Source organism: Cryptotermes secundus, unplaced genomic scaffold (assembly GCF_002891405.2).
Source record: "Cryptotermes secundus unplaced genomic scaffold, Csec_1.0 scaffold1054, whole genome shotgun sequence".
NCBI lineage: Eukaryota > Metazoa > Arthropoda > Insecta > Blattodea > Kalotermitidae > Cryptotermes > Cryptotermes secundus.
Window position 1 is genome coordinate 597,497 of NW_019719379.1, and position 14,825 is coordinate 612,321.

A 14,825-nucleotide genomic window follows, 5' to 3' on the forward strand; every position below is an offset into this window, starting at 1 on the left:
GCAAGTTACGAGCTACAGACGCGTGTGCGAGAATCAGTGATAGTTCGTGATAACCAGTTATATCTGGAGTGTGTAATTCAGGGAGACTTGTATAGCTCCCGCGTTATTAATATGTGAAGACTCTTGAAGATAGTGTTAAGAGATTTTGTTGTAGGGTTTGTAAAGTGTGGAAACCCATAACATTGTGATAATTAATTGTAGCCGATATTTGTAGATTGTTCAATAAACCAATTAATGATCTCTACAGCGTATTCAGTAACGAAACACGTTACAATATATATATTATATTACACCTTAGGTTTCCCTAGCAGTGACTGTGAAGTTACCATCTTGTGATGCCGTTCAGCTGGCAGATATGTACAAAACTACATGGCAACACAACCCACAAGACAATAATCTTAAAAGTTAATTTCATCAAATACTTACTTTACAATTATTTCAATCAACAATCCAAATCGCATGCAGGGCAGAATTACCTGACCATTTCAAAAGGTATACACATTTCTCAAACATGCTGTCACTAGTCTACGTTTCGAGGCAGTGATCCATCTTTCTTTCCTTTTTAATTTTCAGCAATATTTTCACATTTGTTCTCCATAACATTATTTGAGAAAATAATTATATGTTGCTGTCAGAAAAGAAATCTTTGGCTGTAAAATCCAGTAGTACTTAAATGGATACACATAAATATGGAGTTACCAAAAGACAGCAGAAACTAATGGTTAAATTTATAAAAGTATAATGGAAATACAATTGATATTATATGGCCACAGAGCTGAAATAGAGTCTAGTTGATCAGAGAAAGGCAGAACCACTACAATAAAAACAAGAAAACTCGTTCACAAAATTAAAGAAGATAAACACCGGAATACTTACCCTATCTTGGAAGTAGAATGATGTTACAGCCACATTTGGGTCCCCTGTTGGACTCTGCGCCACAGGTGGATACATGAGAGAATACTGATTGGTGCTGCCAGCAGATGATCCACCAAGGGTGAAGCTGTTCAAGTTTCCCCCCAGTGCCGACAATGATCTGGGTGTTGGACTTTCCAAGCGTGTTGATAATCGCCTTGCAAAGGGTGGTCGTCCAAAACACACCAATATCCCTGATAAAGTAAGAGTTCAAACACACAATGCTATAAAAACAGTAGCAGCAACATCAAAAATAATTATAGTAATGATGACTTAAAACTTTCTACCAGTACAGACCACAAATAAGTGGGGAATTTCAGGAAATACAGTGTAGAGTTGATAAATTTAAAAGTCTATAAATAGAACACATCAAGAAGCCTCAATAGTCATAAAAAATAAAGAACTCAAATCACAAGCCAAAAGAAATAGTATAAAACACTGTGAGCAAACATACAAAATGGAATCAGGAGAATTCTACCATTTGATCACCTTGAAGGGAATGTATTAATGTTCATGATGTAGCTGCAGCAAAAGAGTCAGCAGGCTACCCACAGCAGAACTTCAGTTTTGGATCACTCTTGCTTTGCTTGCCACAGTTACCTATTACTCACCATGTGCTGTGGTGACCATTTTTCTATCATTACAGTATGCAGGCATCACTAGCACACTCTTCATGTGTGTCTAGTATTTGCTGAATTAGTGTTAATTAAATCTCATCTGCTATTCTTTCTTTTTCTTTTATTGAGCTCAAATTAGTCTGATGGAAGGAGTAATTAAGTGGTGTGATTGATATATGCTTGTTTTCACACACCCAGTCCATCTTGGAAAAAATGAACCCTACAAATGAATACGATGATAAAGTGGTCTGCTCATGGTACATTACATGAAGCAGATGGGGTGCAAGTAGCATATGGACCACCTGTTGTAAACACTGTAGGTATTACTCAGTTTAGCAATACAAACATCTAAAGTTGGCTGAGAAGCGGCATTTCTAATTCACAAGAGAGGCAAATTATCAACTTCAGAAAACATTAGTACCTTTGAAAAACAAGTAATTTTTTGTATTATGCATGGGGATAATAAATCACAATATATATCTCTTAATATATGTGTAGATTACCCATGTCCCAAATTGTTTCAAGTTACCTATGTAACTGAAGGGAACCAACAATTGCCAAAATGTTACCCACTTACCAACACTGCAGAATTTAGCTCCAGATGTTCGTGGAAATGGTATGTATGCATCCTGGAAACTCCCATATATGTCTGAAGGCTCAAGATACGAAGAAGACTGAGAATGGTGCAACCGTGAGAAAGGCTTCTTCTCCGATTCATCACTTAAAGCAATCTGCAAGGAATTAGTACATGATAATAATCTGAAGATGAAGATGCATGAGAGTACTGGCACAAATATTCCTACTTACCTGGTCCAAAGTTGACACAAGCTGACGCAAACATGGCTCAAGACAGGATTTATTTTTCCGCACCCTTTGCTGTGCTGTTTGTTTCAGAACCTAAGAAAAATAGTAACATATAAACTTATGGTAATGTAACATACAAATAAGACATTTATCAAAATTATAAAGAAATTAAATTAACAATAAATTTATGTCCAAGACTTCGTGGAATAATGAGCATTTCCATCTAGTTATAAGTCATTAAAACACTAATTAATATGGTAAGCTAAGATTGTAAGGGCATAGGCATAATCAAAAGTATCTGAATGAGTATTCTGTAAGTTGCATCAATCATTAACTGTTACTGCAATAAAACATGAACACAGCAACAAATGCACTTCTAAACACTGTGCATTATATTCTGAAATTGCAAGCAACAAAAGAAATATTCAATACTGCACATAACAGCACACTGATATTTCTGAACTATTATTCTCCAATACCTAGGTTCTCCGAGTGACTGAACTAATATCTCAGTATTTTCTAGTCCTTCTTCAATACTATATTCTTCAAGGGTATCTTTCTTTAATAAATTGATTAATCTCACTCAACCTTCCAAGAACTTCTCAACAGACTTCTATGTGTAAATGAAAATAATTTTTGCAACATCTCTGATTAACTTGGTGTTAAAATAACACTTCCAATTATATGAATCTCAGCTACAAATCTCTCTTCAGAAACATAACACAGTTATAATATTATACAAAATAAACCTCCTGATATGCAGTCCATCAAGCTACCAATATTCTCTTGCTAGAATCCAATGGAACTATATCCATGTATAATGAGCTGATATGTACAATGTCACTATATTACAACTACATGAGCTAATATTAGCTGGAAATACATATCTTTTGGCCAATATACTAGCAATGCCTACTATTAAAATTTAAAAACACTTCTTAACATCATCTACTGATACCACTATCACCACATTAAGCTCATAAACATTAAAATGGAAAACTATCTCTAGAATGTTCTTTAGAACACTCTAACTTACACTATAATAACAGAAGCTTCTGGCTTCATTTCCCATATTTCAAAGGGATCCTACTAATATGATGGACATTCCTATATCACTTTCTTAACCTTCTTTGGACTCAGTGCATAAAGTAAACAGACAAAGGGCACACCATTTATATACATAAATATTTAATAAGTTGCAAGGGAATATGAACTGTGGCTGTCTGCAAAGCTTCTATTGCTGGTGTTTTGTTAAAAATAGATTTCTACCTGCAATAAATGAGTATCAACAACATAACGACAGAGTACAACCATAAAGAATATACTTGGAAACCTTGCACTGCAAACTAATAACCACTTCTTCATTGGTTTTTACAAAACTGCACAGCACTATCTCAATCCTTTGCCCATTCAAATCACTAGTGGCATTGTGTCATCAGGCCTGATCTCTCCAGGCATCAGAATTTAAGTAACTTGTTTTACTACATTAGCATGGGCATAACCATTTTAATTTTACTATGTTCTACTCTGTTAGGAGAAGCAAAAGGTTAAGAGAAAGAAAATTACCTTAAGTAATTTTGCCATTGTGTTGTTATCAATAGATGTTCCATGGGCAAACTGGAACGTAGGAGCAGCATTGTAAGGGTAACTTGGAGGAAAACTAACTTGAAGGATAACAATGTGTGCATTTCTCGTGGCAGTAACCGTGCAACTCCGTCTAACTGCATCCATCTGTTGGGAGACAAACAACTAACTTCATGCTAACTGGCTTTAGCAGCGTAAGTGTTATCAAAAGATTCTAAGCCTGACCCAATAATACATAATATTAGTTGTTAAACACTACTGAAATTTATAACCTTCAAACAATATCTTTGTGACCAAATAGCTCATTTCCAATGATGCTGCCACTCCTGAAAGGATGAATGAATTCTTATTGAAAAATGATTCTGTTCCTTCATGTGTTTTCTATGATATTCATGTTGCTAAATCTTCTTCAAATTCAGTGCCCAGTCTAGGAGAGGAAGAAATCACAAGGGCCCAAATCAGGAGAAAAAGCGGCTCTGGTACAACTGGAATTTTGTGTTTTGCCAAATATTCAAGTGCAAACAAAGTTGATGTGAGGTGGATTAACATGAAGGTGCCAGGTGTAATTTTTAATCTTTCCAAATACACATCCATTCACTTTCACTGGGCACAGACACACAGCCATTCCATACCAGCCAACTAACCTATATCTTATTAACACATTGCTGACCGGCCGCATGATATCATGCTTTTCGCTTTTAAACGTGGTGGACCGGTCACATGATATAATGATTTTATGACACGTTAGGTTGCAACAGACTATACCTTGCTCTTTGCCGCGCAGCTGAATGGCTACTGAGCAATAAAACTCCGGAATGTTTGCTTAGTATTAAGTAACATGACCTCGCTGTTTTCTTAACCCTCTAATGGAAAATTCTTCTCCGATGAGATAGCTTACGTGCCTTGTGAGATGCGCAGTGATGGTGACTCAGACAGTGGCAGTGACAGGGGACAACAAAGAATTGTGGCCACAGACAGTAAAAGTGACAGTAGCTCCGACGAAAATGCAGGGACAGCAAAAAATCTAAAGAAAATCACAAAAATCTAAACCCTGATTCAAAATTGAAATACAAAGCATTTCTGATGAATGTGGCAAAGGCCTGGGCTACAGACCAGATGGTGGCGGCAGAATGAGAGTCAGACACAGACTTAGTGCGACTGGGTCCATCAACTCCCACCCCACGCAGGCCTCATGTGGACCCCCCAGGGCGACTCTCGGGTGATATGCCCACACATACCCTCGTGAAAATTCCAAGGGGAAGCATCCTTCTAGGCAATGCTGTGTTTGCATAGTTCACAAAAAAAGGAATATATCTACATTGCAAGTTCTGTGCAATGCCACTTCACAAAGGGGAATGTTTCCAGAAATATCACACTCTCAAGCACTTCTAGGAGCATTGGTAAGTGTTCTCCAAAAATTTTAGTTCATAAAATTAATTAGATTTTATATTATTTTTTAAAGTGAACAGTGCACAAGTTAGGATAGTAGGTTTAATAATGCCAGTCCCCAGGGTGATTTAAATATTTAAATCACCGGTCCGAGATGTGTTAAACAACCTAAAACATATATACTAAATGGAGCTAACCTAAAATCATTTATAAACTGAAACCTGCCTAAAGTAAAATGAAAATGTCAATTAACATACACTAGCACTGACAGCAGATAAATGATTATACTAATTAACACCATAACAGAATTAAAGAGATCATGGAAGTCAATGTGTCTCTATGCGGAAACATTCATTCATTTCCTTTATTTTCCATATATTCATATAGGTAACAAACCTAGGATGTGGAAATGGTCCCTTTGAAAATAGATATATCAAAATACATATATAAAATTACATGGGCCACATAATCAAAATCACTTACATTAATCAACTGACATAAATAATAATATAAAGTAAAATATTTAATAAGATTTTAATTAATAAACATAATTTAAAAACTACTTACTACAAAACTTGAATTAATACAATTTTATTTATATTAACTGAATTAAATAAATTACAAATTTACACACTTATGACCAATTATGTTGATAATATTCATTCATGGAATAAAAAGAATAATGATATAAAAACTTCTTTAATGTAGATTTAAAACTTCTTTCATCAGCAGCCAACATTTTTATTGTTTGAGGAAGATGATTAAAAACTTTAATACCTGATATGTACGCACCTTTATTGTATTTTGTTAGGTTAACTGCAGGTAAATATAAATTATTGATTATAAGTACCCTGCAAAACTGCTGCATCCTATTAAAAGTTATGCTGGCAACCCTAATAATACTGCTATGTGTATACTTTGCCTGATGTAACTGCATTATGAAGATGAATACAATTAAGACTTTGCTCATGAAACCAATAACCATTTCTATAATTTTATCCATCTATGCTACAAACTGGGAGGTTGCAGGTTCAATTCCCAATCAGATCACTGGAACTTTCAATTGACCTGATCCTTCCAACTGCACTATGGCTCTGGGGATGACTCAGCCTCTTACAGAAATGAGTACTAGGAATCTTTCACTGACCTCACTCCATCCGTGAGCTGATTGTCTAGAAAATGTGACAGTCTCGATGTCTCACAACCCTATAGGCCTCCATAGCCAGTTACGAGGATAGCTTTTATAATTTTATCCATATCAAACAATAGCATCTTGACATTGATTATATACATGAATATGCATTAAACTGGAATTCAGGATTTTCTTATAGTAGCAATGCATGAGTATAATCTTACCAAATCCATTTGAACATTAGGCATATTCACATTGATGAGTGAGAATTCCTGTTGGAGTGTCTTTGGCTGAGTGGGGGAAGGATTCACTTCCTTGTCTGTCGAGTTTCCAAGGCTTGCATCAGTGCCTTCATCCAGTATCAGGCTGTTTGACATGTCAGACATTCCTGATCCATTCTCTAGACTCAAATCTTGAAGAGGATGTGTCAGTGTTTGTTCCACAACTGAAAATGTGTAACCACAGATTCTTCAGTCTGGCTAAAGGCAACAAAATATCTATACCAACATTCAAAAATGATAAACTAAAATATACATTCCTATTAGAGGAAACTAACTTAGTCATATTAAATATTATATTGTGACATGCTGAGCTATGAGCCCCCCCCCCTCCGCCAGCCGTGATGCGCCGAGCGAAGCCGAAGCGAGCCGATGTTAGCCGAGTCCTAGCATCCGGGTCGCTAGGCAACGCAAGTCAACGCGGTGACGTCACCGAGGGATATCGCGGTTACTAGGCAGCCGTTAACAACTCCGGACAGCGTGGCTAGCAACAAGGGTGCCTATTACGTGGCCGTATTGTCCGATCGAGGCTACATAGGGAGCAGTGAAGGCTATTCACCGTCAGTTGTACTGAGTCAGTCAGTGAGTCCTGGAGCTACCGCCGAGTTAGCCAGCAACTAGTCAGTTGTATTCTGGCATTTGGAGTGTACTAATTGTGATACTGCAGATAGCAGTAATCGTAAATCTGTAATTTGGGTGATTGTAGGAGCGAATGTGAAATAAAAGTCGCTACATCGAATACATCGAGAATTTATTTGTCACGATATAGGCCCGATACGCGACAATATACTCCAACTCTTTGGGATATAACAAATGTTTTGGGAATTTTCCAGGAAAAAAATGCATAATAGCAGATTTTCAGGTTATAACATCAAAAGACAAAATAACGCAGATAGCAGTGTTCTTACCTTAGAAAAAATTGCTTACCCTTGCATAACTGGGATGTACAGCTACACTAATTTCATTCCTCTCAGAAATAAAATGACTTGTGAAATGCATTGATATGATTTAGAGGCACAGGCCAGGTCAAGTGGATGTGTCAACAGACAGAAGTCAATGCTTGACAGAAAAATTCTTGCAGAAATATATACTGTTAACAAGAGGATTTTCAGACACTCAAGGATGAATTCTCTTAATGCACTAAGAACCACATTCAACTAAATAATTATTGATGAAGAAACTGAATTTAAAATGTATGTCTACTCCAGCACCAAGAGAAATGTGACCTAAAACTATCTGACAAATAAGGAGGCTACCAAATAACAATTACTGAAAAATGTATAAACCAATACTCAGGAGCTTAAAAACTCATGGGCATTTCTGGAAGAGAACTAATCATGAAATCAAAAACAATAACACACAAAAAAAAAAGAAAATTTATTGACACCACCATATCCTTTGAATCAACCCCAAATAGTGAAATAGAAGTGTAACAGTTCTTAAAGCAGAGCACTTGAGAAAATGAAACATCCCTAGGGATTTTAAAAACTACTTTCCCTTGAAACAATTCAGTTAGAAATAGTTATAAATATATACAGATACAATGCTTGTGCAGGAATAACAAGTAAACACATTTCCACTTATGGATCACTTGACACATATTCAACTTATTTTGAAGGCTATCCAAAATCATTTCAGCTCCAAAGCAATTATTCTGCCATATAACTGTTTTAGTTAGGCAGTTAGTCCATGTGACTGTAAGTCTTTCTTTATGAAGTAATAGCATGAAAGATGAATATAATAGGAACCCAAAGTACAGTATGCGCCAAAAATGCAGTACCAAAACTCGCCTATCTCAAACGCGCATGTGCCTTTGTCGACAGGGTATAGCTCCAGCCGCATGTGCTCCCAGTGGTGAAAAGGAAGTTGTAGTGTGCAGCTGTTGTTGGAAATGGGTCTCTCAACAGAGGAAAAAGTATTCATAGTTGAGTATTATTTCCGCTCATACAGAAGTGGTCGCCAGATAACTTGCTTCCTTGGTTTTGGGTGGCCAGATGTTATCGTCCAGAAACCGCTACATAGTACATGTGTGACGATATGGTGTGCCGTCTCAGCACATGGTATATTAGGCCCTTACTTCATTGAGGATGAGGAAGGCAATACTCTTACCGCCACCCAAGAACCCTACAGGGACATGGTGATCGGACCATTTCTTCAGGATTTGAGAAGGTTCTGTCATGCAACAGGCGCACACATGAATAGACAATGGTATCAGCAAGACGTTTTTCATTTCAGTACTGCAATTTTGGCACACACTGTACTTGCAACTATTACAATCCCTCAAAAAAGAAACAGAACTTCACTCGCTATGTTCACACTGTGGAATATAAACAGTAGAATTCTTAGCAAAACAAAGGTGCTCTAACCAGACAGTTAAAATATCCATATCTTTCTTCCCACTCAACAAATCTGATCACCCATTAAAATACTGGATTTGAAGTTTCCACAGCAGTGAATATGAAGAGGTAGGGTCTACTGGGTTGCAAAGCCATAGTTCAGGGACAGCCCAATACTTTGGAGGTACATATTGTCTTCAGCTTCATGGTCAAAGAATAAGCCAAGCATGAAACCAACACAAGCAGGTACATACCAATAATCTATTTTCTAAAACATTTGATTAGAAGCAAGCATTTAACCAAAACATGAGAGTTAAGTTTACAAAAAGGAGTCAATTCCTGCAGCAGATTAGTCTCTGTAATATTTCTGTGCTATACTCTCTACACACCTAAGGTTGTCCTAACAGCAGCGGCATCTTCTGTTTCTTGTGAATCTATGGAATGTTCAACATCTCGTTCATGTCCACAAAGCTATATGTAAAAAAATCAGACACAAAACATCAGTCCACATGAAAATATAACTGTCAGAATGAAGTCATTCTCTTATTACATAGTAATATTCATATGCATCATAAGTGAATACCTTCTGTAGAAATGGCTCTATTCTCCATATTCGAAGACTCTGATCCTTTGACCATGTTATTAATTCATAATCCAATGTATCTGAAACAAAAATGTTTAAGGCCACATGGTCATAATTGTGAAACTGAAGTACCCATGCAAAGATGTTACTTGGCTCTGAAATACGTAAACCACTGCGATAATTTCAAAATTAGGATTGGCTTATGGAGATTAAAATAGATACTAAGTTTGACAACGTATTTTAGAAAGACTGGCAGAGACCAAAAAATTGATGTCAATTTTGTACTCCTACACAGAAGGACATAGTACGAGGCTCACTCCATCCATCTGTCAGTTTACATAAGTTCTTATGAATGACCCTAATTTAAACTTCTTCGATTTCTACAAAACCAAATAAATATCACGCTTATAAAACTATCACAAATGTACGTCAGCTGGATAAATCAGTCAAACTGCGTGCACACATGTGTATACAAATATGAGAAAAGGTCAAATAGTAAAGGAAACTGTAGTTCGCATCAAGTAATGTTTGCAGCTCTACAAAACATGGCACACACAAATAATGTGATGTAATGGCTGAAACCTGGAATAGAGGAGGGAAAAAAAGGTGGCTGCTGCTAGGCAACAACCTGTAAACAATGACTATGATGAAGGGTTTCCTATGGGGTCACTTGAAAGAATTGTGGGACAGCAGCCAGCTGGAAATGACATAAGCATGGAAGCTGAAGAATCTTAGTAGCTGGGTGCTGTTACCAAGCAATGAAGACAAAGAAGATTTTATGTGTGCTGTAGTTATAGTGGTCTTTAGTGTGTGTAAACCACAAAGAGTATTATAATGATTTGCAGTTATGAGTGACAGGTGTTCAATAAATCCAATAAGCCTTCCAAACCCCATGTCTAGTCACTAACATGTAACAATAATATGAACTATCCCTCATTTTCACACAGACTGTTTTCACTATCTTTTAAGTAGTAATAATTGTGAAACATGTTTAACATGTCCATTGGCATATGTGGGAACTGACTACTGTATTAAAAGAACACATCAGAGAAGAATAACAATCTGTGGTAAGATGCAAAACTAGTGAAAGTTGCAGAAGAATTATAGTTCAATATGGTGATAACTACAAGAGCTAGAGGAAAGTTTAAAAATCTGTAGAATTTTCCAAAAGAGGGATGATGGGCATTCTGGGAGGCCACCGAATATTGTATGAGGTTTAGAAGCTCAACTGGCATACTCCAGCAACTGAAGAATCAGCACTCATGAAATGTAATTTTAAATGAGCAAATAAGAGTTAGTCGCCTTGATATTCTCCCACCAAAAACTGCCACAACCAATACTCTAACCATCCCCCTCCCCCCAAAATACATCAACATTTTCTTTGCCAGTCATGGAGAAGACCCAATTAAGAATATTTTGTTCTGACAGAATGAGGTATTTTTGGACCATAAGGACAGGATAAAATGCAAGCAAAGGCATGTTGATTACACAGAAAAGTGAGATATGTAACACCAATGGGAATTTCATTGTAAAACTTCCATCAGGACTTATCATATATACAAGGTGTGTCCCAAAAGTCATGAAATATATATATATTTTAAATTTATTGATGGTATCGGTACAAAGTGTTAATATTCATCAAAGTACTGTCCATGAGCATCTACACATTTTTTCCACAGACTCTCCCACGCCCGGTATGCCCCCTCAAAGGCCTCGACGGGAACCTCATTTAAAGCTGTTGTTACGACCGCTTGGATAGCCCGAATGCTTTCAAAACGGCGTCCTTTGAGTGCAGTCTTGATCCTCAGGAACAAAAAGAAGTTGGCCAGAGCTAGGGAGGGGCTGTGGGGTGGCTGCGGCAGCGTTGCCACGTGGTGCTTCACCAGGAACTCATGGACGAGCAGAGACATGTGGCTGGGCGCATTGTCATGATGCAGCCACCAGTTAGCGGCGATGTCTTTTCACATGTGGATGACCCTTTTCCTTAATCTTTCTAGAACATCCACGTAGTAGGGAGCGTTGACGGTCTGTACTTGGGGTAAAAACTCTTTGTGGACCACACCCTCGGCATCGAAAAAGACGATGAGCATTGTTTCCACTTTGAATTTACTCATCTTTGCCTTCTTCGGTTTCGGGGAAGGCAAGGTGTGAGCAGACTCCCCATAAGCTTGCTTAAGCAGTTCGTGAGTTTCGGCAGCTTTTTGGTTGAGCTTTGTGCAGAACTTGACCGCCCAATGTTGTTCGAAAGTANGATTTGCTCATCTTTGCCTTCTTCGGTTTTGGGGAAGGCAAGGTGTGAGCAGACTCCCCATAAGCTTGCTTACGCAGTTCGTGAGTTTCGGCAGCTTTTTTGTTGAGCTTTGTGCAGAACTTGACTGCCCAATGTTGTTCGAAAGTATCCGCCATCGCGCGCCGTGACGTGCTCACAAAACACAGNGTGGACCACACCCTCGGCATCGAAAAAGACGATGAGCATTGTTTCCACTTTGAATTTACTCATCTTTGCCTTCTTCGGTTTCGGGGAAGGCAAGGTGTGAGCAGACTCCCCATAAGCTTGCTTAAGCAGTTCGTGAGTTTCGGCAGCTTTTTGGTTGAGCTTTGTGCAGAACTTGACCGCCCAATGTTGTTCGAAAGTACCCGCCATCGCGCGCCGTGACGTGCTCACAAAACACAGGTGCACTAAATCAGCGATACTGACGCCTCTGATGCTCAAGCAGACTGACCTTGGGTGCGCTGTGAAGCTAAAGGCCTCCCCCGCCAACCCAACTGGTTCCAGCGCGGTCCGACCAGTAGGAGCGCGGGAAAGAAATATATTTCATGACTTTTGGGACACACCTTGTACATACATCTTCGTGCACAGATACAATTTCATTTTGATATACAACTTCATACATAAGGAACATTGATTTATCAAATAATCTGACAGGTCAATTAATATGTACTTAAATTCTTCACTTTCAAGGTGTGGAAGGTAAAATTTAGCTTAAACATATTACACTAGAATTTTATTTCACAGTGTATGGATGTCCTGCAGGTGGTAATTCTAGCTTTCAGTCTCTGTCAATGCCCCACATCAGAAAAGTCATCTGCCCTGCTACTGTTTCTACCCACTAACTCTACACTAACACACCAACATTCAAACACTCTGGCTGGACAACTATGTGGAATATTAACTATAAGAATGTTAGGGGTTTAAATTACTTACCATCTTCTGGAATTATGGATATGTAATCAGACCATCTGAAAATGGAGTTAAAAGGGTAGAAAGCATGCATGCCTCCTAATTAGTGCTGCAATTGAATAATGAACCAAAGTGAGCAATACATAACATGCATCCCATATATCATACACTTGTTAACAGTAAGAACTGAAGAACACAAGCAAGCTAACTGTAATTACGCTGTTATTATTCATAAACATGCCTCCATGTTCACTGCAATAACTAACAATACTTCAGCACAAAGCTTGTTCCTGCATACAAAGAACAGGAACAAATAAATTAGCAGAGTGGATTCTGTCTAGGTTAAGAAAAATCAACAATGCAATGACATGGGCTATGCCAAAGTTCATGCGTTTAGCTCCCAGCTTCCCACCATGGTAGCCCATATTGAATCCCAGGACAAGTCATGTCAGATTTCTGGTGAACAAAGTAGCACTGGGACCACTTATCTCCAAGTACTTCAATTCCCCTTGCTTCACTCTACCAAATGCTCCACATTTATATAGTCTTGACATCATCCTTAAATACTCAGCTTAAAAAAACAATAACAAGCACTGCCTTTCTAGCAATGTCAAATAAGGGTAATACTCAGAAAAGCTACAGATATGGTCTGATTACATTTTGTTCAAAAGCCAAATAGTGCAATGAAACTGTTTCTCTTTTATTATTTTCATGAGTGTTATTAAGATGATATGAATCATACAGAAGTTCACATAATTAAAATACTCACCTAATATTTCACAGGCACAATCTCTGTAATAATGACAGTATGGAAACCCCATTATTTCGATGCAGGCAGAAAGGTGACAGATAAATCAGTGAACTATATTTCCACGAAGTGGTGAATGAGCACATATTAACGCTTGAACTTTGAACTCAATTATAAATCTGTTTGACAAATGTCAAACCAAACTAAACATTTCCCTTGCCATTTGCAGGACACAGGGCAATCATCCTGATCTGCCATAACAGTCCACCTCCTCCTCCCACCACTGTCATTAATACCACCACCAACTGTTATCAGGGCAGACTGACAAACCAACAATGCACAAATTCATGGTTAGCTAGCATCTAGTTTGAATCCTGGCTATCCAGAAAAAAGTCTTTATGATTTTCCTACCTCTCTCAAGACAATTTCTGGGATAGCTCTATGTAACAGGCAACCAGTGCTTCCCACAACCTAACATGTGATTAATCATTCATAATGATACTACCAATTCCGATTCAACAATACATAGCTTCAGACTCTGATACAGCATCATAAAATAACCACCTTATCATCACCTCTACTAGATGTAATATACTTTACCTTCCCATACCAATCCAAATGATTACTGAAACATCCATCATATTATGCAAACCTTCCATTCCTTTGATTTCTTGGCCAAAGAGCTGCTGTCAACATCGCTGGCACTTGCATGCATTCTTAAGAAGTTATAATAAATACTCACCCTCTCTGTGTTTTCTCCATTCAAACTCAAGTACAACATCTGTGTGCCCTACAAATGTGTGAACTGGAGATGTATGATTTGCAATATTCCATAGCAGGAGGCTATTTTCTCCTCTTCGTAACTGTGGGACAACCACCGTAATCAAACCTTCACCAAACGGCTGTAAAGACAGTCATCGCGTACTGTGATTAGACAGGATAAGAATTAAGGCAGAAAATCTTTACATATTTCTCAGTGTTAATATAGACCATATACGAGGGGGGACCCAAAAATAACTGGAATTTATTTTTGTTATTTTTTATTTTTGCATTTTTATTGAACTGTATATTAGTCCCCTTCAAAGTATTGTCCATGTGCATTAATGCACTTGTCCCAATGCTTTTGCCACTGCTCAAAACAGTGCTGGAATTCTTGAGGCTGGATACTGTTCAAAGCCTTTAGCGTGTTTTCTTTGACTTCATCCACATCACGGAATCGCTTTCCTTTCAGACTTCTCTTCATCCGTGGAAACAAAAAAAA

At 37.8% G+C, this 14,825-nt stretch overlaps 1 protein-coding gene across 1 annotated transcript in view; it reads right to left on the reverse strand.

Annotated features, from left to right (window-relative positions):
- Positions 1-14,825, reverse strand: part of LOC111866032 (GATOR complex protein WDR59) — a 50,949-nt gene that overhangs the window by 26,841 nt on the left and 9,283 nt on the right. Inside the window, exons 7-14 of the mRNA XM_023854542.2 lie at positions 14,307-14,466; positions 9,636-9,715; positions 9,442-9,523; positions 6,663-6,883; positions 3,900-4,064; positions 2,337-2,426; positions 2,107-2,260; positions 877-1,106 (exon numbers count right to left, since the gene is read on the reverse strand). Of these exons, the coding sequence (XP_023710310.1) occupies positions 877-1,106; positions 2,107-2,260; positions 2,337-2,426; positions 3,900-4,064; positions 6,663-6,883; positions 9,442-9,523; positions 9,636-9,715; positions 14,307-14,466 (1,182 nt within the window). The remainder of the gene's footprint in view (positions 1-876; positions 1,107-2,106; positions 2,261-2,336; positions 2,427-3,899; positions 4,065-6,662; positions 6,884-9,441; positions 9,524-9,635; positions 9,716-14,306; positions 14,467-14,825) is intronic.